At 44.3% G+C, this 21,346-nt stretch overlaps 1 protein-coding gene and 1 long non-coding RNA gene across 3 annotated transcripts in view; one reads left to right on the top strand and one right to left on the bottom strand.

The window, feature by feature from the left end:
• SEC63 (SEC63 homolog, protein translocation regulator) overlaps positions 1-12,706 on the bottom strand; it is a 61,379-nt gene extending 48,673 nt beyond the window's left edge. Inside the window, exon 1 of the mRNA XM_064447507.1 lies at positions 12,371-12,706. Coding sequence (XP_064303577.1) covers positions 12,371-12,494 — 124 coding nt within the window. The 5' untranslated portion in view covers positions 12,495-12,706. The remainder of the gene's footprint in view (positions 1-12,370) is intronic.
• A 4,990-nt stretch (positions 12,707-17,696) lies between these two features.
• LOC135312624 (uncharacterized) lies at positions 17,697-19,751 on the top strand. 2 transcript variants are annotated; one of them, XR_010372253.1, is made up of 2 exons: positions 17,697-19,197; positions 19,620-19,751. It is a non-coding gene; the product is annotated as an uncharacterized LOC135312624 (long non-coding RNA). The 2 variants fall into 2 exon arrangements; XR_010372252.1 differs by having other exon boundaries at positions 19,608-19,751.
• The last annotated feature ends 1,595 nt before the right edge of the window (positions 19,752-21,346 follow it).

Genomic DNA, 21,346 nt, shown 5'->3' with positions numbered 1-21,346 from the left:
TACCCATACCTTACTGGCACACAGACAGACACTGCCTTTCTGCACTTCTCACCTGCCCCCTCATCGTAAGAATACAAAGTCTTTTGCTTCTCATACAAATATTGTCTTCAAAAACCAAGGCCTTTATAAAAACACAGTAACTGCATATTGCTTTACCACAATCTGATCACCACCTTTGGCAGTAGTACTGGTGACTAGCAAAGTAGACATGCTTCTATCAGCACATGAGAAACACAAAGTATGTTGGCAACACGGGCACTGCCAGGCAGCTCAGGAACACAAGCACTTGTGTTGCCAGAAGAATCTGTGAAACACGTGCTGGTATGACTTCACAAAACATGTTAAAAACAGTACCACAGCAAGAACGAACCACTTATGTGGGCAATGACCAGGGCACCAGATAACTGGGCTATGCCAAGACATCAAAAGAAAGATCTGGGATACAAGTCATCTTGGGCAAACACCATAAAGCAATACAAATTCAGAAGCACCTCACAAGTTTTGTTTTATTTTTAGTAACCCGTTACTTCAGAAATTACTTGACTCCTTCCTGACAGTAAAGCAGAAGTGGTCTTCACTGTTCTACTATTGAAAGGGCTTGAGAAGTCTCATAGATTTCCTTCTGAAGAAACAGGAGGATCCATTTTATCCTTACAAATGCCTGACAGACAATCCCTACCTAGACCTAACCTGTTTAAATTTCTAGAGGCTCCAACAAGTGCTCCAAAAGAAAACCTAATAGAGATTCTTCTTCATTTATTACATCCTCCTGAGAAAAGAGACAAGATTACACATTTATTGGAGATAGGCAACTCCGGAAGAGAGGGAAAGAGGTACACCTGGAATTATACAGAAGCTTTAATCACCAGAATCTTGTTTCAGCTGCAATACACGCAGGTCAGTTCTAGGAAGAAATGCCACAAAACAAGACTATTAGCATCAGTACTTGTTTCTAAAGCATATAAAAGTTTAAAAAGATGATACTGTAAATTTTTAGGACAACCAAAAACTAACAAAAAACCTAATATCAAGAATAAATGGAAGCCACCAGTTTTCCATCATTCTACCTCAAACAGTAGGAAAGAAGTATTTCCTAGCCTCCTGTGTCCTTTCTGCCTTCAGGCTGCTAAGAAAAGCAAAGGCAGCAAGTCTAAAATACAGCCCCAGTGGACTCTTGTCAGAAAAAGAAGTATGAGGAGGTGCATATGGAACATTCTGCCCACCAGATGCAGACAATTCACCGTAAGGAGAATGCTGCCTGGTTTCAAAAGAAGAGGACTTCTTTCAGCACAGAACACGGAGTGACAGAGTTCCACAGCCTGGGAAATTCCAAGATCACTTGAAAGACAGACTTTTACAAAACTTATTTGCAGCATGTCACCCTCTCTCTACCTCTGTCTTGGAAACTAGTACCTGTGGAATGCATCAAGAGATGCAAGTAATACATATAGCATGCAAATCTTGAGTAAAGGTTATGATCCAACGGTACCTCGGCTCTAAGCATTAAGCCTGTTCTGTTAAAACTGAGGGAAAGAGGCTCATCTGAAACACTGCTCTTGAGAGTTTCTGATTTTGATAGGGTTTTTTATCCAGAGTTCTACAGTTTTAATCCTCTAAAGTGTGCACTAAATAGGTTCCTGTTTCCTTTCAACAGCTATATATATACGCATCTGTACATGTACACAATGTATACACACACACGAGCTGAAGTCTTGGACTTTTTTCTACTTCAACAATCACAGAGATTAAACAATGGTATGGACAATTTATTTCTGATGTCTTGAACTGAGAAGCGCTCTCTCTTTTAATCACAGAACCACTTCTCAGAAAACAGGTGATGAATACAAGTATGAAAACGCTACCCTACTGCCTTACTAGGCCATTTTGCTTAACTATTGACATTTTCCTCAATTATTGTAAAATAGAATCCACATGGATATAGCACAGTACCCAGGAATAATATAAAAATCACAGGATTAGGAAAAAAACCTACACTTACTCTCAAAGAAAGTCACTGACAAACACTGATAATCATGTTTTAAAGCAGCAACCCATCTTCCCTGGCAACAAACAGGCAGGATTCGAACTCCCAGTAACTCAAAGTCAGCAGCTCCTCGAAGTACTAAATAATTTCAAACCTTAGTATAATAGGATTGACTTCTAGTGTAAAACCCCATATTATGAGGCATTAAGTAAATTAAATTGATTTAAAAGTGTTCTAAAAACACAGTTCCTTAAATCCAAAAGCCTTTAAGTCACCACTAGCATTTCAGTTAAGATTATTTTTTTTTAAAAAAAGAGAAAAGCATGTTTCAGGACTTTGAACTGACCACATCAGTGAAGAATTAAATTATCTGAATACATGCTTTCTAATTTTGAGGTATATTATTGTAAGAATCTGCCTCATTACCCCAACTTGATCTATAAAGAGGTCGCGCCCAAGTTAGCCTCCACTAAAACATTTATAGCTGAATAATCTCTCCCTAGTTGTTTTCAACAATATTTTTTGTCTAGTAAATACTCATATAAATAACCAAAAAATGTAACCTGTTTTGGGTAACATGTTGTTGTTAACTATTAAGACTCCAAGCAATTCATAAACTACAGAAGGTCCTGTGGAAGACCTCAATATAAGCAAGGCTTCTTTTCTAGAGTATGTTTTGCAGCAACTAAACTAAGCGTAAAAGGGACAAAAAGTAACTTTTCATTCACACACTGTTCCACACACATTTTCTGACCAAAAGAGAGCATTTGTTACTAATGACTTCAATAAATAGTAACACAAGATGACTCCACATTTTGAAAGTTACATTCTTTTCAGAGTTTACTTGCTTGGACTTCAGGTTACAGCCTTGCTGGTCTCAGGGCACAGTTCTACATTACATTACATCTAATCAAGCCATTTTCAAGCCTTCTTCCTATTAAGTATACTGCCTCATTTGTGCAACTTTTAAGATACATGACCTAAATTGTCAAATTTATAGTAGGGCTGGACCTACAGGTGCATCAGCAAAACTTTAATGGAATCTGAGAGGAATCAGAATCATGGCTGGTTTAAGATGGAACAACACCCACACGAGTCAAGGTTAACAACTTCAGATTAAATCAAAACAACGCTGGGCTCCAAGACTTACACATTCTTAATTATTAGCTGTATTTTATCGGTTTGGTGTGGGGACGAAACCAGAACACATTCAATCCAAAACAAATCTAGACAAGTCACTTAGCATACCATCCATCACTAAAAATGCCTGTATTCAGCATTGTTCTGATGCACACCTTGAAGAAACTATAAGGGACAGAATTAGTATATGCAGGGATAAGTATCATACTTCTATTTATCATCAGTGGGGCTTTTGTAAAAGGAAAGAGTTTTACAAACTTGAGTCCTCTTACGCATGAAGAGATCCTGCTGATACAGTCTGTGGTTTCCAAAAGGCTTTTTAAAGGTTCCCTCAAAGTCTTGAAAGAGGACAACCATCTAACTACTGGAAAAATAAATATGTGACTAGCAGACAAGAGTAAATGGCCAATTCCCACAGCAGAAAGAAATCGTCAGGAGTTCTGCAGGAACCTGTGTTGGAACTATGATACTCACATGTCACTAATAAGTAACCTGAGTAAAGGGATGAGCAGTAAAATAAAGCTTCTGGACAACATTAACTTATTCCAGGTAACAAGGGCAAGGGTATCCTGAAGAAGTGTAAAGACCAAGCAAGCACACTACAGAATGGCACATGGAATTCAGGTTATGAAAATGTAAAGAGCAGCAGGAACTATCATTATAGACATATGGATATGGTATATAGATATAGATAGATCTGGTAGTGTTGGGTTGACAGTTGGACTGATGATCCTAGAGGTCTTTTCCAACATTAATGATTATATGATTCTATATAGAAAATCTATATCTCTACATAGAATGTAGAAAACATATTAGACATATACATATGGATAAGCTTGGGGCTGATCATTACCTCTCAGGAATGCAATCTTGATGTTGTGAGAAACTGTTCTATGAAAACCTCAGCTGAATAATTTTTAGTTATAAAGACCAAAGCAAATGTTTAGAGCATTTCTGTGAGGAAAAGAGAATATTATTCCACCACATAAGCTTAAGGTATGTACAACCTTGAGTATGATGCACAGTCCTAGTCCCCATCTCTCAAAGAGAGGCAACTAGAAAACAGTCACTTAAAGTGAACAAGGGCCATTGAATGCATGAGAAGATTTATGTCCAAAATATAAGCTACAAATCTTTTGGCTGGGAGAGAGGAAAGTGCAAGGAGAGGTAACAGAGGGCTGTAAAAAACAAATGACAGCCAGGACAGTCAGGATTGAATGTTTACTGCCTCTTCCAGTAGAGCAAATAAGGATCGTCAAATAAAATCAGAAGCCAATGCAAAACAAGGGTGATAGTTTGCAGTGTGGGTCGTAGAGCTGGTAAACTTCTTGCCACTGGATGGTACAGATGCAATGCTAAAAGAGAGTCGCTGTTGAAAACTGGAAGAGTATGCAAAGGAAGCAGCATTTATGCTTGTCCTGTTACCCCCTCCTTGAGGAATACACTTTTATAATATCGTGTAAAGACAACATCTGACCTGACCCAGTATTGGTAAGCCTTTGTAGAAGTCATAATGCTAGCATATACCCTGGTTTCAAATAGTTCAACCAAAATAAAAGCATCTTTTGAATCTAAAATGCATCATCTCCAACAGATATATATATTTAGAATGCTTGTAAGTAATTTTCTGTACAACAGGAATATTAAGTGAAAATCTGAAAACACCTCTTCAATCTTCTCAGCTGCACACTTTTTAAAAGACTTGTGCAGACACAAATCTTTTTGCTGAGGAAAGGAATGAAGTACCTGGTTTAGGCTTCTCCCTACTCTTTGTGTTGTCCAGCCAGCATGACCTCCCTCACCGTGATATGGAGGCACATGTGTGTCAGGTCCCAGCTAACAACTGAGGGAAAAGGACTGCAACTCCCTCAGCAGGGGAAGGCAGCACCACGGGATCAAAGGACACAGCAGCCCAAGTCTAGACTTGTTCAAATTGCTGCAGATCTACACCCCTCTTTCACAAGCATGAATTTGAAGGAAAAAAAAAAAAAAAAAAACAAACACAGACACACACCAAACCCAAAAGCCTCACTTTGGAATTGATCCCATTCCTCATCATTTACCTTGCTGCTCTCTCAAATTCCTGCTCCTACTGCAAGAATGGTTTAACTGCTCATAAAGCCATAACTGAATCACCATAGTTTTCCTTTGAATATATCAAGTTAAATAGCACTAACTTGAATTCTCTAACTTGTAGCCTGAACACCCTGGTAGTTCAGCATCACCTACATAAGCAGTCAAGATATCCCTGCAGCAAGTAGAAAATGAACAAGATACACAATAGAACTTTTACAATGCTGTTTTCATAAGCTTCAATAACAAAGGTTAAATTTAAAGAAAAATAGAAACCGCTTTATTTTCATGTACATGTAATGAGAGATAAAGTTCTTGTAATAGCTTGATGCTTATCTTGCAACAAAAAGCTTTTCAGCATTAAGTGTTCTGGACAGTCTTGAAGCTACACAACTAATCTCTAATACAGGGTTATTAATTTTATTTTACTGCTAGAGGCTACAACGCGTATAATACCACAATACTTTAGAAAAATTCTGTGAAAATGCATGCCTTTTTTCCAAGTAACAGAGCAGTTTAGATAACTGTCCAAATGCTTTGTTTTGAAAAGTATTTTAGAGGTAATTGCTAGGCATTACTAATGACATCTCATGACATTTGCCCTTTCTTCAAATGTTTCTGAAAAAACCCTACTGCTTCAAAATAGAAATATAGTAAAAAATTAACAAAATAGTATTAAGTATCACCATTATATTCTACTCCCCCTTTTAATAGTCACCTAATACATTGGGGTTTTTCTGACCTTGAAATAGTACACTCAATCTCTCAATATCTTAATAAAAAATCAATTTACATCTAATAAGAGTTCTTAAATGTCAAATTGAGTTTCCCTGACTCTCTTCCTGCTTCCCAACACTGTGCTCAATGGTTATATTAACAGGAAAGGATAAGCACAGGCACATACGGCACAAAATGGTTATATTCACAGACATCAAGTTTTCACATCCATGCCCATCCGCCACATAAGTATTAGCAATGAGGATGGCATCCTGTCCTTTTACCCTGTCCCTTACCAGCATCCTGCACTTTTATCCCATACTACCAAATACCAAAATGCTGTGGAATACTTCTGAGGTAAGGCTGATGAGAATTCAATGAGCTGTGAGCAAGGACCAGGGTCACAGTCAACCCACTCCAACCCATCTTATCTCATCAGAGGATTAGAAGCAGCACAGAAGAATTTTACGCCAGAGTAGGAGCAGCAGTATTAGTACTGGAATGTCCTTCCTCTCCCCCAGCTGCTGTAAGGTACAATGCTCATTACTCCATTACAAATAAAAGAGAAAAAATGCTGCCTGCATTCTCTACATTGGCTTGAGTCATACCCAAGCTGCAGACTCACTGTTTGTCCTTAAAGAGCTGAATAAACTTTACAGCCTCAGTTCCTCTACTTCCATCTTAAAGCAGGGGATTAAAATGAATCTCTGAAGACAGCCTGGAGATCTACAGATGAAAAATGCACCAAAAAATTACAGAGAAACCTTCATATTTATGATATTACATAGAGACATCCAGTATAGTGGGGCAGATATACAGAGAAGTATGGTTCCTAATACAGTAAACCTTTACAGTAGGACTTTCTCAGGAGTTCTATTCAAGGTTTTGAACATGGATACCAAGTGCTACCTATCTACAGTAGTAGGCAAAACCCCCTACTGCTTTAAAATAGCAATACAGCAAAAAATTAACAAAATAATATTAAGTATCACCATTATAGTCTATTCTCCCTTTTGATAGACATCTAATAAGTTATCTTTTTTTAAGTATTTCTGTACTTTACCCAGCCTCAAAGCAAAAAGGCTGGACTAGAACATGGTTTCTCACACTGCTTATGCTACTACCTAGAGGCATGATGTCTTCAAAGATTAGCAGGGAACAGCCTCATTTAACCAGATTTTTTTAAAGTTTCATTGTATTAGCCCAGTATTCTTCAAGAAAAGTTTAGCTACATCTCAGAAACAGAAACATTTGAGAAGGCAGGGTGCAGGAGAAAAAGGTTAGTGAGCACCAGGACAACACACAGCTGCGGGGGAACCGTAAAAAAGAAAACAAACATTTTATTTCTATCACAATGACAGTAAACTATACAGCTTTTATCCATTTCATACCAATATTTTTTTCCTGGATATGAAAATGTAGCAGGTCACCTTTTTTCTTTCCATTCCTACAGTAAGTTTTTCTGTTCTTACATTTCAAGAAGGAAGATCTACATTCCAAGCAGAATAGCTCCTACAGCCTCTTTTCTCTCAGAGAATAGACTGCAAGAGAAAACTTCCATTAATGTTATCCCTGAATTCACTGTTATTCTTTGGGGTTTCTGAATTGTTTTCAACACCTTGTTTTGTTCAAGTTACTGTAAAAGGCTTCTGAGCCTTTTATTCTTTCCAACAGCTTTGTAACACATTATGAATACCCAGTGCCCTAAAACAGGATAATTATTTAACACAGACCTAGATCAACTAGAAAAATTGGATAGAACAAGCTTTCACAGATACATGTACTTAACTATGAAGTACATCACAACTTATGACCACCTGTTTCAGCATAGCTTTGTAGTTATGAGTCTCAATTCAGCAGCACAGGTGTAAGTCAAAAAGCCCACAAAGTTCAGCAGACATGTCAGCATCGTGCAATAACTGGCACGTTATCCAACTAAATTCATTCAGCTCTTCCTCTCCATTTCCTTTCTGGATGTGGTTTAATCCACAGAAGCCTACAGTGAACCTGGTTCAAAGCCAAGTCCAACAACATGAAGATAGTTTGATGGGCCTTTATCCATCCCTAATTGCTGAGAAAAACATCTTTTCTACAACTCTTATAACTGATTTTTAAAAAAACAACTTAAATTCCCATTTCAGAAAATACTTTAGTTAAGAAGTAAATCTACACCAGAATAACTTTTTAGCAACTGTATTTTTTGTCCCAAGAGAAGAACAGTCCTTGCAATAGTTTTCCTCACAGTGATTATGCTAAAGTTATACCAATATTTACCCAAAACAGAGGTAATCCACAAAAAGTATGAACTGCTTTTTTCTTTTATTTAAAAAAAAAAACAAAAAACAAAACAAAACACACATATTTTAAACATACAAGTCAAGGATAAACAACCATCACCACCACTGAAGGAATCAGTCTTCTCCCCTCCCAGCTCACAGTCACATCCCAGACATCCACAAAGTGAGTCCTACCCCAACGTCAATACACGTTAACAGTAAGACAGAAAAAAAAAAGCCAAAACTTGTTTTAGCTCAAGTGAGTTTCTTCTAATCCCTCACACTGCCCAGGTGCTGTTTGGCACAAGGGAGGGGGAGAAATACAAGACTTGCTTTGTTAGAGCCCTGCTACCTTGAAGCAGTTATGAAACTGCAGCCCAAGACACAAAGCTGAACAATTAACCTTTTACAAGAGCCTTATTAGGTCTACAATGAACACCGAGGAAATAACTGGGACAAATCTGTTTTCCAAAGTCAATTGCCTGCTTGTTTGGTTTATCAAAGCAGAGGTAATGAAATTATAGGACAGTTCACAGGGTGACTACCACACTACAGCAAAACCCTCCCAAATATAAATATTGACCCCTACTAGAGGCTGCAGCAACACCTCACATGAACTCTCTCAGAATGCCTTGAGAAAGCAGGTTCAGACATCCAAGAAATAAAAGCAGCTGAAATTTTACTCAGGACTAGAGAGAGACAAGTTAAATCATGCTGTTCTTCAAGACAGTAGTATTGAAAAGGCCTTCCAAAAGTTTACTTCAAAAAGAACTAAGACCAAAATCTTAATGGTCTGCCAAAAAACTATCCTGCTAAAAATATGACATTAGGTAACACATTCTGAGTTTTCTCAAAGTAGTAAAGCAGTGTAGATATATTCTTATCTTCCAATCTTCACTACAGCAAAAACAACACCTTTTTTTTCCCTTTACTACATTTACTACAAAACTACAGCACAGAACAGATCCTAAAACATTACGGACCATCAGCAATCCCCAGATTTCTGGTACTAAACCTCACCTGAAGAGAGCTGTGAAACGTTTTGCACTCTCGTTCCTCCCCTCTGCTGGCTCTCTCTGTGGTGTCAAGTACCAGTAATCCCTGCTAGTGCATTTCTAGAAGGAAACAGTGAGCACTGAAGGCTCGACCTCAATGCTGTAAGTGTTTCACTCTTGCTTCAGACTAGCTCCAGTCTGCTCTCACAAATCGATGTGGCTGAAGCACATCTAGTTTTTACCAAAAAAAATTAATCTGCTCAGTGTCTTTCAGGTACTCTGGTTTGCACTGCAAGAGGGTCTTGAAGGGAGGAAGACAGGTATGTAATTTGCTTCACAGAAGTTCACTCAGATTCAGTCTTCTCGCTCCTGGCGGGCTCTGCTGCAGCTGGAGCTGAAAGAGCTAGCTAGTCCACCTGGGCCTCACGAACTCTGCCCAGGGCCACAAAGGCATCTCTACACTGGACTCTACCACAGAAGGACAGAACACGATTCCAGAACAAAAACGTCGGTCCTACACAGAAAGCGCAGAGGTCTTGACAGAGCTTATTCAGTGTGGCCCTGTACCGTGCCTCAACTGTTTGGAAGACCTGCTCTAAATTAGTATAAAAAAAAACCCCATCTCTTATCAAAGTCTAGATATTCCCGCTCATTACAGGAATCAGAAACTGGAAAATTTATCTTCTGAAGACATAGGTCCTCTCTTAGCTTCCAAAATTATACATGTGCTTTGGTTCACCTGGTTTTTTTCAGTCATCTTTTCTGATAACAAGAAGTCATGGCCAAACAATCAGCATTTTGCATCAGCAGAAGGCTTTAATTTATTCCTGAAATTCGGTTCAAATGCTGCAACAGGTATGGTTGAATACATACGAAGTTGTGTGAAGGCTGTTCAGAGGATTTTGCTAGGAACGAGTCACACAAGAGCCATCCACTTCAACAACAAGAACACCACAATGAAGTAAGAGAACTCTCCAGTAGTCCTGAATGTGGTCTGCACAATGCCTCAACTCTTTGCTTGAAAAGAACCTGCAGAACAGAACTCAACCAGGGGACAGTAAGCACACTATGAAACTGTATGCTAAAAACTGGACTATACTCACATTTTGAAATCCATCAAGACAATTATGAGGCAGAAATCATTCTTTCATTTCCATTCACGGCCATGCCTGGTGATTTTCACTTAGTTGACTCATTTTTGTACCAACAGCATAATAAAATTTACCTTGCATTTTGTAAAGTATGGTTTGATACGGCATTAAAAGAACCTAGCACTAATTGCAGAACGACATGCAGCAAGCCATCCCCACACTCAAGAACACCAGCTAGAGGGAAAGAGATGAGTAATGTTCAATGGCAGGCCTATTTGGAAATCGGGTACAATCCATATAACCATATTCCAAAGTTAGGTTTTCATTTTCTTCCCTTCTGTAAGGATATCTGAAGATCAAATATAACGCTAGTAAAGTGTTTCCAGGTTTGACAGCATCTCTATGTTTTTTCCTGCTTCTGTCAGCCACTTGAAACTGAAGTTAGCAGCACTGAGTGTCACTGCCGGCCAAAGCATTCTGCACGGCATCTCAACTAAGTCACATCAGGTTTCCCAAGAAGCAGTTGCTAAGAACTATGGAAGAAGCAAAACATTATTCAATAAAAAAAACAATTTTCTCCCCTCTTGCCTCCCGCTCTTCTCCACAACAAAGATAAGACAAAAATCATGAGTTTTTGGGAAAGATTGCAGAAGTGGAGTTATCTTCTCCCTCTCATCTCCTTCCCAACTCCTTAAAAACAACCTAAAGATTACAAAGTGTCTTCAACAACAGTAACACGTCTCTTGCAACAGTCAGGACTCTGCAAGACAAGGCAGAGAAACCTTTTGTTACAACAGAAAGAACTCCCCAGCTGTACCACAGGTAGCAGTTAACTGGAGGGCAGAGATCAATCCTCCAAAAAGGTTCTCTAGCCAATGCCCCGTCAGAAGCCCCAGGCACATTTGTCAGCAACCAAGACTGTAAACAACCATGATTTAGCACCAAACCAGCATTTTTTCTACTCACTCCTTACTAGAGGGCATAAGAGTAAGATTTCATTGTTGAGTATTTATTTTACGTAAGTTAAACAGAATGACACAAGCCATTTCAAATCGCATACAAAAACACTAAATAACCACCAGATATTGAATGTAAAAAAGGGAACGAAGGGCATTTTTCCTCAGATGGCAAAGCCCAAGTGTTCTTAAAAGGTCAGTAGTTTCAGCAATGGGAATCAGCATCTAGCATCCCTGGCCTACTGAGCATTTACCATCCTGCTTTCGAACACAATTTCTACAGCCTTTTTCCTCTCAAAACTGTCGTTAAAAAGGTGTTCTTGGCAGCCCATATACCAAAATGCCTTCTCTCTCCAAGAGCAGATGGAGGCAGAAAATGCAAAGAGGGAAATGGCTCTGGAAATGAAATTTAGAAGTACTCAGAGAAACTTTCTGACATCGCTCAGGCCACACAACACCATCCCAAAGGGCGGAACAGAAATCCAGCACTTGGGACGTTTAACCGTGACTTGCATTGGAAAAAATTAAAGCCCCATTTTCACGCTCGCTGTGACCTTACAGTGTATAAAGCAGAGCCTGGTAACTTTTCTTCTTTGGCCTCAACTCCAAAACGACGTTCAATAGTTTATTCTTTTCCCACAATGAAAATTTAGGTCATCGGCCCTGAAACACCCCGGGAAGAAGAAGGGGGCCGGGAACCCCAAACGAACCCCAAAACCCAAAACAAAGCACTTAGACCCCCGAGCAGCAATGACTCTGCAGGAGCCGCGGCGCGGAGCGGAGCCGGCTTTCGGGGAGGCGGGCCGAAACCCTCCCGCTTGCCGCCTGCCCCCGGGGCGCCGCTAAATGGCCGACAGCGACCGCGCCGCGGGCCCGGCGCCCCCCCAGGCGCGGCAGCCCCCGGGGTCGGGTCCCGCTCCGCCGGACTCCCCGCAGGGCCGGCCGGGCGTCCCGGGGGGGCGGGGCGGAGCTGCTGCGGGCCCGGCACGGCACGGCTCCGCCGCGGCGCGGGGGCGCGGGGGGGGGCGCGCCGGCGGGGACCGGGGACGGGGCGGCGGGGGGGGGGGGGGGGGTGAGGGGAGGTACGGCCGCGGTAGCAGGCGGAGGCTCAGGCCCGGCCCGGGACAGGGCCGCTCACCGGCGTGCTGGTCCCGCGGCCACAGGTAGTAGGTGGCGGGGATGACGATGAGCCCCACGAAGCTGGTGAGGAAGTAGAAGAACGTGTTGCCGCTGTCGTCGTACTGGAACTGCTGCCCCGCCATGGCCGCTCAGCGCCGCGCCGGCCGCCCGCCCCCGCCGCCCGCCCCCGCAGCCCGCCGCCGCCGCCGCTGCCTTCCCCGCCGGCGGCCCGGTCGGTCCTCCCCGTCCCGGCTCGCGCGGGGCCGAGCCAGCCGCTCTGGGATCCCGCGAGAACGAGCACTCCCCCGTCCCCCCTCCCGAGGACCACCGCGGAATGAGACGTGTCACTACGCAGCCACCATAGGCATTGTGGCGTCACGGGCAGCCCGCGCGCGCGCACCACCCACCCACACCCCCGCCCGGCCGCTGATTGGCTCGCGGGAAGCCGCGCCCCTCGCTTTCTGCCGCGCCGCGAGAGGCGTGTGAGGGGAGCCGAGGGGGGAGGGTGACCCCGCCCGGCTCCCGGGGGCGGGTGGCCGAAAGCGATGTCCCGCGGGCAGTGGGGTGCTGACCCCCGCCTTGCCCCCGCCGCCTCTTCCCGCAAGATGGCGCCCCTGCCCCGGAATAGCGCCCCGGCACCTCCTGCGGTCCCCTGCCCTCGTCCCCACGCAGAATAGGCGTCCTCGGGAACTGCTGGGGCTCTGAGGCCGGGGAGGGTCTCGACTGGCGCTCCGCGGCGTGCAGAGGAGCTTGTGGGGGGCAGTGCTGGTTTTATCCCGAGTGGGAGCTAAGCTGGGCTGCTTTGCTGGAGCGGCGGGGGCTTGCGTGGGGCAGTGAGGTCAGCCAGGGGACGGGAGCGGGGCTAGAGAAGGGAGGAAGGCGATGAGCGTAGAAGCCGGGAAGCAGCGTTCAGGGGGTAGATGAGGGACCAGAAGGCGCAGTATTCTTAAGATGCGTAAGAAGTTGGATAAGGAAAGTAGTTCAGACATACAAAGTGCGCAGAATTTTGAGGGCGGACCCTCAGCAGCCATGTGAGGGCAAACATTTGAAATGTGACTAATTCTGAATTTCGTTGCCGGAGTGATCATACTCTGCAGAGGATGTGACACTAAAGGTGTGAAATCAAAAGGCAGATACTCTGTTGGCGTTTATCACGCCATTAATGGGAAGTTACCTCTGAAGTAGAAAAGGCAGCTAATCAGGCCCATTCATGAGAGTATGCCCATCTCTACAGCTTCACAGTCCAGTGTGCAGCCAGTCATAAATGTGATCTCATCGATATCTCACAGTTTCGGTACTTGTCAGTTTAGAGTATGGGAAAACGACACAGAAGTTGTGACGACGTCACATGCAAGGGAGGCGTTCAGCATACCTTAGTGGGAAAGAAGTGCTGTGCCAACGGTAAGGAAGACTGATGTGGGAAGTGGAGAGAAAGGTAATAACACCACAACCAATGAGTGGCACCAAATGTCGTGTTGCCATGGTATAGTAACCCATAGATGGAAGAAATCTCTTTAATTTTCCTGGGAAAGGACTTTGTGTGAATTAAAAAGGTTTTTTTAAAAAAGTTTTTATTTTTTCGTTGATCCTTGTAGAGTTCATACGCAAAGTTTAAGATATTTCCTTCTATGTCTTTTGATATATACACTGCCTTTGAGTGTTGTACACCCCCTGCAGTGACGTCAACTCTTGCGGTGCTGTTTTGGGAGATACGGGTATGCATGAAGCTCACCTCCCTCTGTGGGTTTCTAGTCCTTAATGTTTCACAGTGAGGCAGTGACAAGTTTCTGTGCAGTAAAAAAGATGCAAGACAGGTAAAAACATGGACATGTACTTAGCTGCGTTTTGTAAGCAGAGGAAATGCTCTTTCTGCAACCGAGTTCGGTTGTTGAGTCAGTTACTTCAGTCAGATAAAGGGACAGAGCTCCAAAGATGAGTAAGTTCCTACAGGTGTTGTGAAAGCAACCTGTTAGATGCAGAAGGCTTGTGGGTGCCCCGGCTTGAAGGCCCAGCAGTGGTTGAGCTAAGATTTTACACTATAGACACTGTAAAACCTACACGGGAGACAGTGTGGGTAAGTGCCCTGTAGAAAATCTCTTGTCAACAAGTTCAAGCCATCACAGGAGCCAAATGAGGAGAAAAGCAGGCATTGCTCATGTTGCAGATCATGAGGCTCCTTCTTGATGCCATTCTTTTGGAGCCCGGCTATGGATTTTCTGTCAGTTGTTGGCATGTGAGGGGGTTGCCTGTGGTGTTTTAACTGACCTAGTGAGGGAATCCTAGGGGGCTGCTCTCAGCCTCATCCCTCCTCTGCTTCCCCCTGCCAGCCTGCTGCTGCTGTTATCCAGGAGCCACTGGAAAGCAGGGCCTGAGAAAAATAATTCCTGCCATCCAGCTGTGGTAGTGCAGGGCTCCCCGGTCAGGAGGGGGGTTGCCCAATAATTCAACAGCAGTAAGCAGAGGCCATTCCAGCATAAACCCCAACTGAGTGCCTTTCCTTTTGTACACAGTTTCACCATAAACAAGTGATCCCTTGTTTCCCAGGGGAAAGGGAGAAGCAATGTTGCTTTTTTTCCACTCACGGCCTGCCTGGAAGGTCATCTGGGTAAAAACAACCACACCTTCTTAGATTTCAGGGCCAGCTGGGTCCACTGGAAGTGAAGACAGCATTATGGGAACTCCCCAGTAGATAATTATTTCTAACTAGAGGAATGTGGTCTTCCCAAAATGCTCTCAGAACTCTTCAAGCACCCATTGTGTCAACCCAGAAAAGCACCCTTTTTCGCAACACAGAACTGTCATGCTACGAGCAGTCGTAGCAGGGCCTTCCATGTGGGCAGGGTGTGTGCAAATGGGTTACTGCGGCCATGGGGGCTGCCCGTGACATCTCACAGCATAGTCCTGTGGTCTGCCTGGCTTCCCTTCAGCACCCTGCACCAGACTCAGACTGCTCAGTATTACGTGCACAGTCATTCACGCAGTGGTTTCACAGTCACCAGCATCTCTTGCACATCCACTGCTGGTGTTTCCAATCTCATGGGAGACTGTCGGCTGCTCACCTCTACCAAGCGTACACCTTCAGGCTTTTATCAAGGGAATGTTACAAAAATGCAGCCTACTGAGTTCAATCCTACCTTAATTCCTAACCACACAAGCCAGAGTCCCAAATTACTGGCAGGAGAAAGACTGCTTTGACAAGATCTCATTATCTCTGTGGAAGAAAAGAAACAACAAACCAGGTAAGGTACTCAAAGATGGCAGTCATACTGATTTAGGGGGTAGGAATGGTGAAAATTAGAACATTTCAGATGTAACAGATGTGTAGTGTCCAAAGAGAATGGAAGATTTTATGACTGTGATATAGAAATTACAATCTAGGAGATACACCTACAGCTGTGGGAACTTGTATCCCAGATGTCATGAACGTCCTGCTCTGTGAGGTGGTGGACGGCCTTCCCACAGCTGATGGAGTCTGGAGAGCCGTCATTTCCAGATGTAGGGACTGGTCAGCAAGACGGTGCTAGGGAAATTACGCATGCCAGCCACCGTAACAGGGTTCAACTCTATGTTTCCGCTGAAACAATAAGCCAAAAAGAGATTCTTCTATAAAGTCCTTCTTATTAAGAGCACTACAGCTCGAGCTGGGTGCCTCCAAAGAGGGACCCCAAACAAAGAAATCCCTGGGCAAGTGTACCCTTGCAATCTTAAGTTCCCCACCCCTCATGCAACAGTTCGGACCAACAGTAATATTAAGGCCTGGGGTCTTCTTGCTTTTTATTGGTTTCATTTGCTTGCCGTTTTGGTACTAAGCTGTTGCTAAGTGGTCATCTTGGTTGCCCAGAGAGGTGGTAGGTGCCCCGTCCCTAGAAACATTGAAGGTCAGGTTGGAGGGGGCTCTGAGCAACCTCATCTAGTTAAAGATGTCCCTACTCACTGCAGGGGGGTTGGACTAGATGTCCTCTAAAGGTCTCTTCCACCCAAAGCATTCTATGATTCTAGGATTATATTCTGTGATCTTCTTATAAAATATCCAGTCGTTCTGTGTCATGTTTCACATCCTCCTAGGTCAGTTTCAGCCAGTTCTGTAGTTAGCTGTTTGGCCTGTTGTAATACGATTGTTACAGTTCATATACCACTATCTTTAGGCTTTGTCTACTCTAGCTATTAATGTTTCAGCTGCTAGCACTAAATTTCTACTAACTTTTTCTACAACAGTCCTCCTCTTTTTTTATTAACATTCCTGTTATTTGGGAGCAGAATATTTGTAGCCTCTGAGGTGTGAGTCCAGTAGAGTATAGCAAATGTTAAAACATTGAATACAAACAAACATTACAAAGATCCTTATAAAAAATTAATAACCCATAAAGAATTCGTTTTGCCCAAGCTCCTAAATCTGGCACCCAGGAGGTGAGCCAAGACTATACTTCTTGGAATTCTGCTGAAGTATTGCCCAGTTGTACTTTATGCATTAATTTTACTTGTTTCCACAACCTCCAGACATCGGCTGAAATCCTCCCACTCTGGTCAACGTACATGCAACAGCTGGTAATAATTGTACATACCCCTCCTTGTGAAGCTAACAATGTATATAATGCCGCTCTATTTTGCAGTGTAATTTTGGAGAGTTGCAAAACCTTTTCTTGTAATGCTGTAATTGCATCAGCAGTATTATTGCCAGGAATTTCTATTGCTGCTGAGATGTTAACGAAGGCCTTTTCTAATCTGCTCACTCCCAACCAAGGAAGAAACCATCTAGCAAAGGAGTGGAATGCAGTCAGCCTTTCTACTAGTGGATTACTATGTTTGGCCCTATGTCCTGGTTTCAGCTGGGACAGAGTTAGATTTCTTTGTAGTAGCTAGTATAGGGCTATATTTTGGATTTTTGCTGGAAACAGCGGTGGTAATGTGGAAATGTTTTAGTCGTTGCTAAATGGCAGTTACACTGATCAAGGACTTTTTCAACTCCCCGTGCTCTGCCGGGTGCACAAGAAGCTGGGAGGGGGCACAGCCAGGACAGCTGGCCCCAACTGACCAATGGGATATTCCATACCATATGATGTCATGCTCAGTCTATAAAGCTGGAGGAAGAAGAAGAAGGAAGGAGGGGAAATGTTTGGACTAACAGCGTTTGTCTTCCCAAGTAACCGTTACAGGTGATGGAGCCCTGCTTTCCTGGAGATGGTTGAACACCTGCCTGCCCATGGGAAGGAGCGAATGAATTCCTTTTTTTGCTTTGCTTCTGTGCGCAGCTTTTGCTTTACCTATTAAACTGTCTTTATCTCAAACCATGAGTTATCTCACTTTTACTCTTCCAATTCTCTCCCCCGGCCCACCCGGGGGAGCGGCTGCATGGTGTTTGGTTGCTGGCTGGGGCTAAACCATGACAGTCCATTTTGGCGCCCAAAGTGGGGCATGAAAGGTTTGAGAGAATGACAGATTTGATTGGAATGTGCTAGATGGAATTTATAGCAGTTATTGCTGTTTAGCTGTTGATTGGCAGGCTTCTGTGCTTGCTATGGGGCTTGTCTGACTTACTGTATGCCTTAAAATCTAGTGCTCATTAGTGGTGCTTTTTGCTTTCGCTGCTTGCTGTACTGCTGCACTGCTTATCACCTTACCCTGCATTGCCTGGGAACATTCTGATAACAGCCATGGCCATGTGCCCGGGCTTGCATATGGCAAGCTGCTGTTTCTGTGCTGCTGCTCTTGACAGGCTGGAACTCCAGCATGAACTTGAGTCAAAGGGACTGTGACCTGTGGATGAGTCCATGTGGGAGCAGGACACCCCAAAGCATCTGTGGCTGTGTATAAGCCCGTGCCAGAGCAGGTATATCTCAAAGTGTCTATGGCCTTGGTTATGCCTGTGCCACAGCAGGTATACCTCCGAGGCAATTGTGGCCCAAGGATAAATCCATCTTGGGGAAGGTACACCTCAAAGTGTCTGTGGCTGTAGATAAGTCCATGCTGCAGCAGGTACAGCTTGAAGCATCAGTGGCTGTGCATGGGGTCATGCCAGAGCACCTCAAAGTGCGTGGCCATGGATAAGCCCACAACAGAGCAGGCTTACTTCTGGAGGGACTGCAGCCATGGGCAAGGCTGTGTTGGAGCAGGTTTACTTCTGGAGGGATTGCAGCTGTGGGTAAGGCCATGCTGGAGCAGGTATAGCTCTGAAAGCACTGAGGCCCATGCAGAAGGCCACGCTGGAACAGGCGCACCTCAAAGCAACTGTGGCTCTGGATAAGTCTATGCTGCAGCAGGTGTACCCCTGGAGAGACCGTGGCTCCTGGGTAAGGCTCCACTCGGAGCAGGTACAACCCTAAAGGACTACAGTCTGTGGATAAGTCCAAACCAGAGCAGGGGCAAGGGGAGGAGTTCATTACAATCTTAAACCTGATGGTCTGATTCAGATGGACCAGGGGTGGAGATTCTAATGGAAATACCTTTAAATTGTTCTAAGACGGGATTTGAGTTACATATTATGGAAATTATATCACAGAAACCCCTTGTTGCTAGCCAGGCTGGGAGCAAGGGGAGGAGTTCATTGCAATGTTATAACCTATAACATGGCCCAAAGGGGCCAGGGGTGGAGATTATAATGGATATACCTTTAAATTGTTGTAACCTGTGATTTGAGTTGCATCTTACAGGAATTACTGCAGCAGGAACCACCCGAACAAGTGGAGGACAAGCCTTTCAAGGAGCAGTGCAAGCGCAGCAGTGACCTGACCTGGTTTTGGTGCCCAGTAACTACATGCAACACACCACCTCTCCTGTCCTGCAAGACCACAAGAACAGATGGAGACCAAAGCCATGGACTATCTGTGTATTTTATCAAAGGAAGGGAAGGTGGGTGGAGGTTAATGAGGTTGTATTGGGTAGTGTGGAACCTGAGCATGATGTAAATGGTATGGAATAAGGGGTGGATACTGACCCGGTTTCAGCTGGGACAGAATTAAATTTCTTTGTAGTAGCTAGTATGGGGCTATATTTTGGATTTTTGCTGGAAACAGCGGTGGTAATGTGGAGATGATTTAGTCGTTACTAAGTAGTGCTTACACTGATCAAGGACTTTTTCAACTCCCCGTGCTCTGCCGGGTGCACAAGAAGCTGGGAGGGGGCACAGCCAGGACAGCTGACCCAAACTGGCCAATGGGATATTCCATACCATATGATGTCATGCTCAGTCTATAAAGCTGGAGGAAGAAGAAGAAGGAAGGAGGGGAAATGTTTGGACTAACAGCGTTTGTCTTCCCAAGTAACCGTTACAGGTGATGGAGCCCTGCTTTCCTGGAGATGGTTGAACACCTGCCTGCCCATGGGAAGGAGCGAATGAATTCCTTTTTTTGCTTTGCTTCTGTGCGCAGCTTTTGCTTTACCTATTAAACTGTCTTTATCTCAAACCATGAGTTATCTCACTTTTACTCTTCCAATTCTCTCCCCCGGCCCACCCGGGGGAGCGGCTGCATGGTGTTTGGTTGCTGGCTGGGGCTAAACCATGACAGTCCATTTTGGCGCCCAAAGTGGGGCATGAAAGGTTTGAGAGAATGACAGATTTGATTGGAATGTGCTAGATGGAATTTATAGCAGTTATTGCTGTTTAGCTGTTGATTGGCAGGCTTCTGTGCTTGCTATGGGGCTTGTCTGACTTACTGTATGCCTTAAAATCTAGTGCTCATTAGTGGTGCTTTTTGCTTTCGCTGCTTGCTGTACTGCTGCACTGCTTATCACCTTACCCTGCATTGCCTGGGAACATTCTGATAACAGCCATGGCCATGTGCCCGGGCTTGCATATGGCAAGCTGCTGTTTCTGTGCTGCTGCTCTTGACAGGCTGGAACTCCAGCATGAACTTGAGTCAAAGGGACTGTGACCTGTGGATGAGTCCATGTGGGAGCAGGACACCCCAAAGCATCTGTGGCTGTGTATAAGCCCGTGCCAGAGCAGGTATATCTCAAAGTGTCTATGGCCTTGGTTATGCCTGTGCCACAGCAGGTATACCTCCGAGGCAATTGTGGCCCAAGGATAAATCCATCTTGGGGAAGGTACACCTCAAAGTGTCTGTGGCTGTAGATAAGTCCATGCTGCAGCAGGTACAGCTTGAAGCATCAGTGGCTGTGCATGGGGTCATGCCAGAGCACCTCAAAGTGCGTGGCCATGGATAAGCCCACAACAGAGCAGGCTTACTTCTGGAGGGACTGCAGCCATGGGCAAGGCTGTGTTGGAGCAGGTTTACTTCTGGAGGGATTGCAGCTGTGGGTAAGGCCATGCTGGAGCAGGTATAGCTCTGAAAGCACTGAGGCCCATGCAGAAGGCCACGCTGGAACAGGCGCACCTCAAAGCAACTGTGGCTCTGGATAAGTCTATGCTGCAGCAGGTGTACCCCTGGAGAGACCGTGGCTCCTGGGTAAGGCTCCACTCGGAGCAGGTACAACCCTAAAGGACTACAGTCTGTGGATAAGTCCAAACCAGAGCAGGGGCAAGGGGAGGAGTTCATTACAATCTTAAACCTGATGGTCTGATTCAGATGGACCAGGGGTGGAGATTCTAATGGAAATACCTTTAAATTGTTCTAAGACGGGATTTGAGTTACATATTATGGAAATTATATCACAGAAACCCCTTGTTGCTAGCCAGGCTGGGAGCAAGGGGAGGAGTTCATTGCAATGTTATAACCTATAACATGGCCCAAAGGGGCCAGGGGTGGAGATTATAATGGATATACCTTTAAATTGTTGTAACCTGTGATTTGAGTTGCATCTTACAGGAATTACTGCAGCAGGAACCACCCGAACAAGTGGAGGACAAGCCTTTCAAGGAGCAGTGCAAGCGCAGCAGTGACCTGACCTGGTTTTGGTGCCCAGTAACTACATGCAACACACCACCTCTCCTGTCCTGCAAGACCACAAGAACAGATGGAGACCAAAGCCATGGACTATCTGTGTATTTTATCAAAGGAAGGGAAGGTGGGTGGAGGTTAATGAGGTTGTATTGGGTAGT

Source organism: Phalacrocorax carbo, chromosome 3, assembly GCF_963921805.1.
Source record: "Phalacrocorax carbo chromosome 3, bPhaCar2.1, whole genome shotgun sequence".
Lineage (NCBI taxonomy): Eukaryota > Metazoa > Chordata > Aves > Suliformes > Phalacrocoracidae > Phalacrocorax > Phalacrocorax carbo.
The sequence above is the reverse complement of the archived record's forward strand: the minus strand, read 5'-3'. Positions and strand labels throughout refer to the sequence as shown.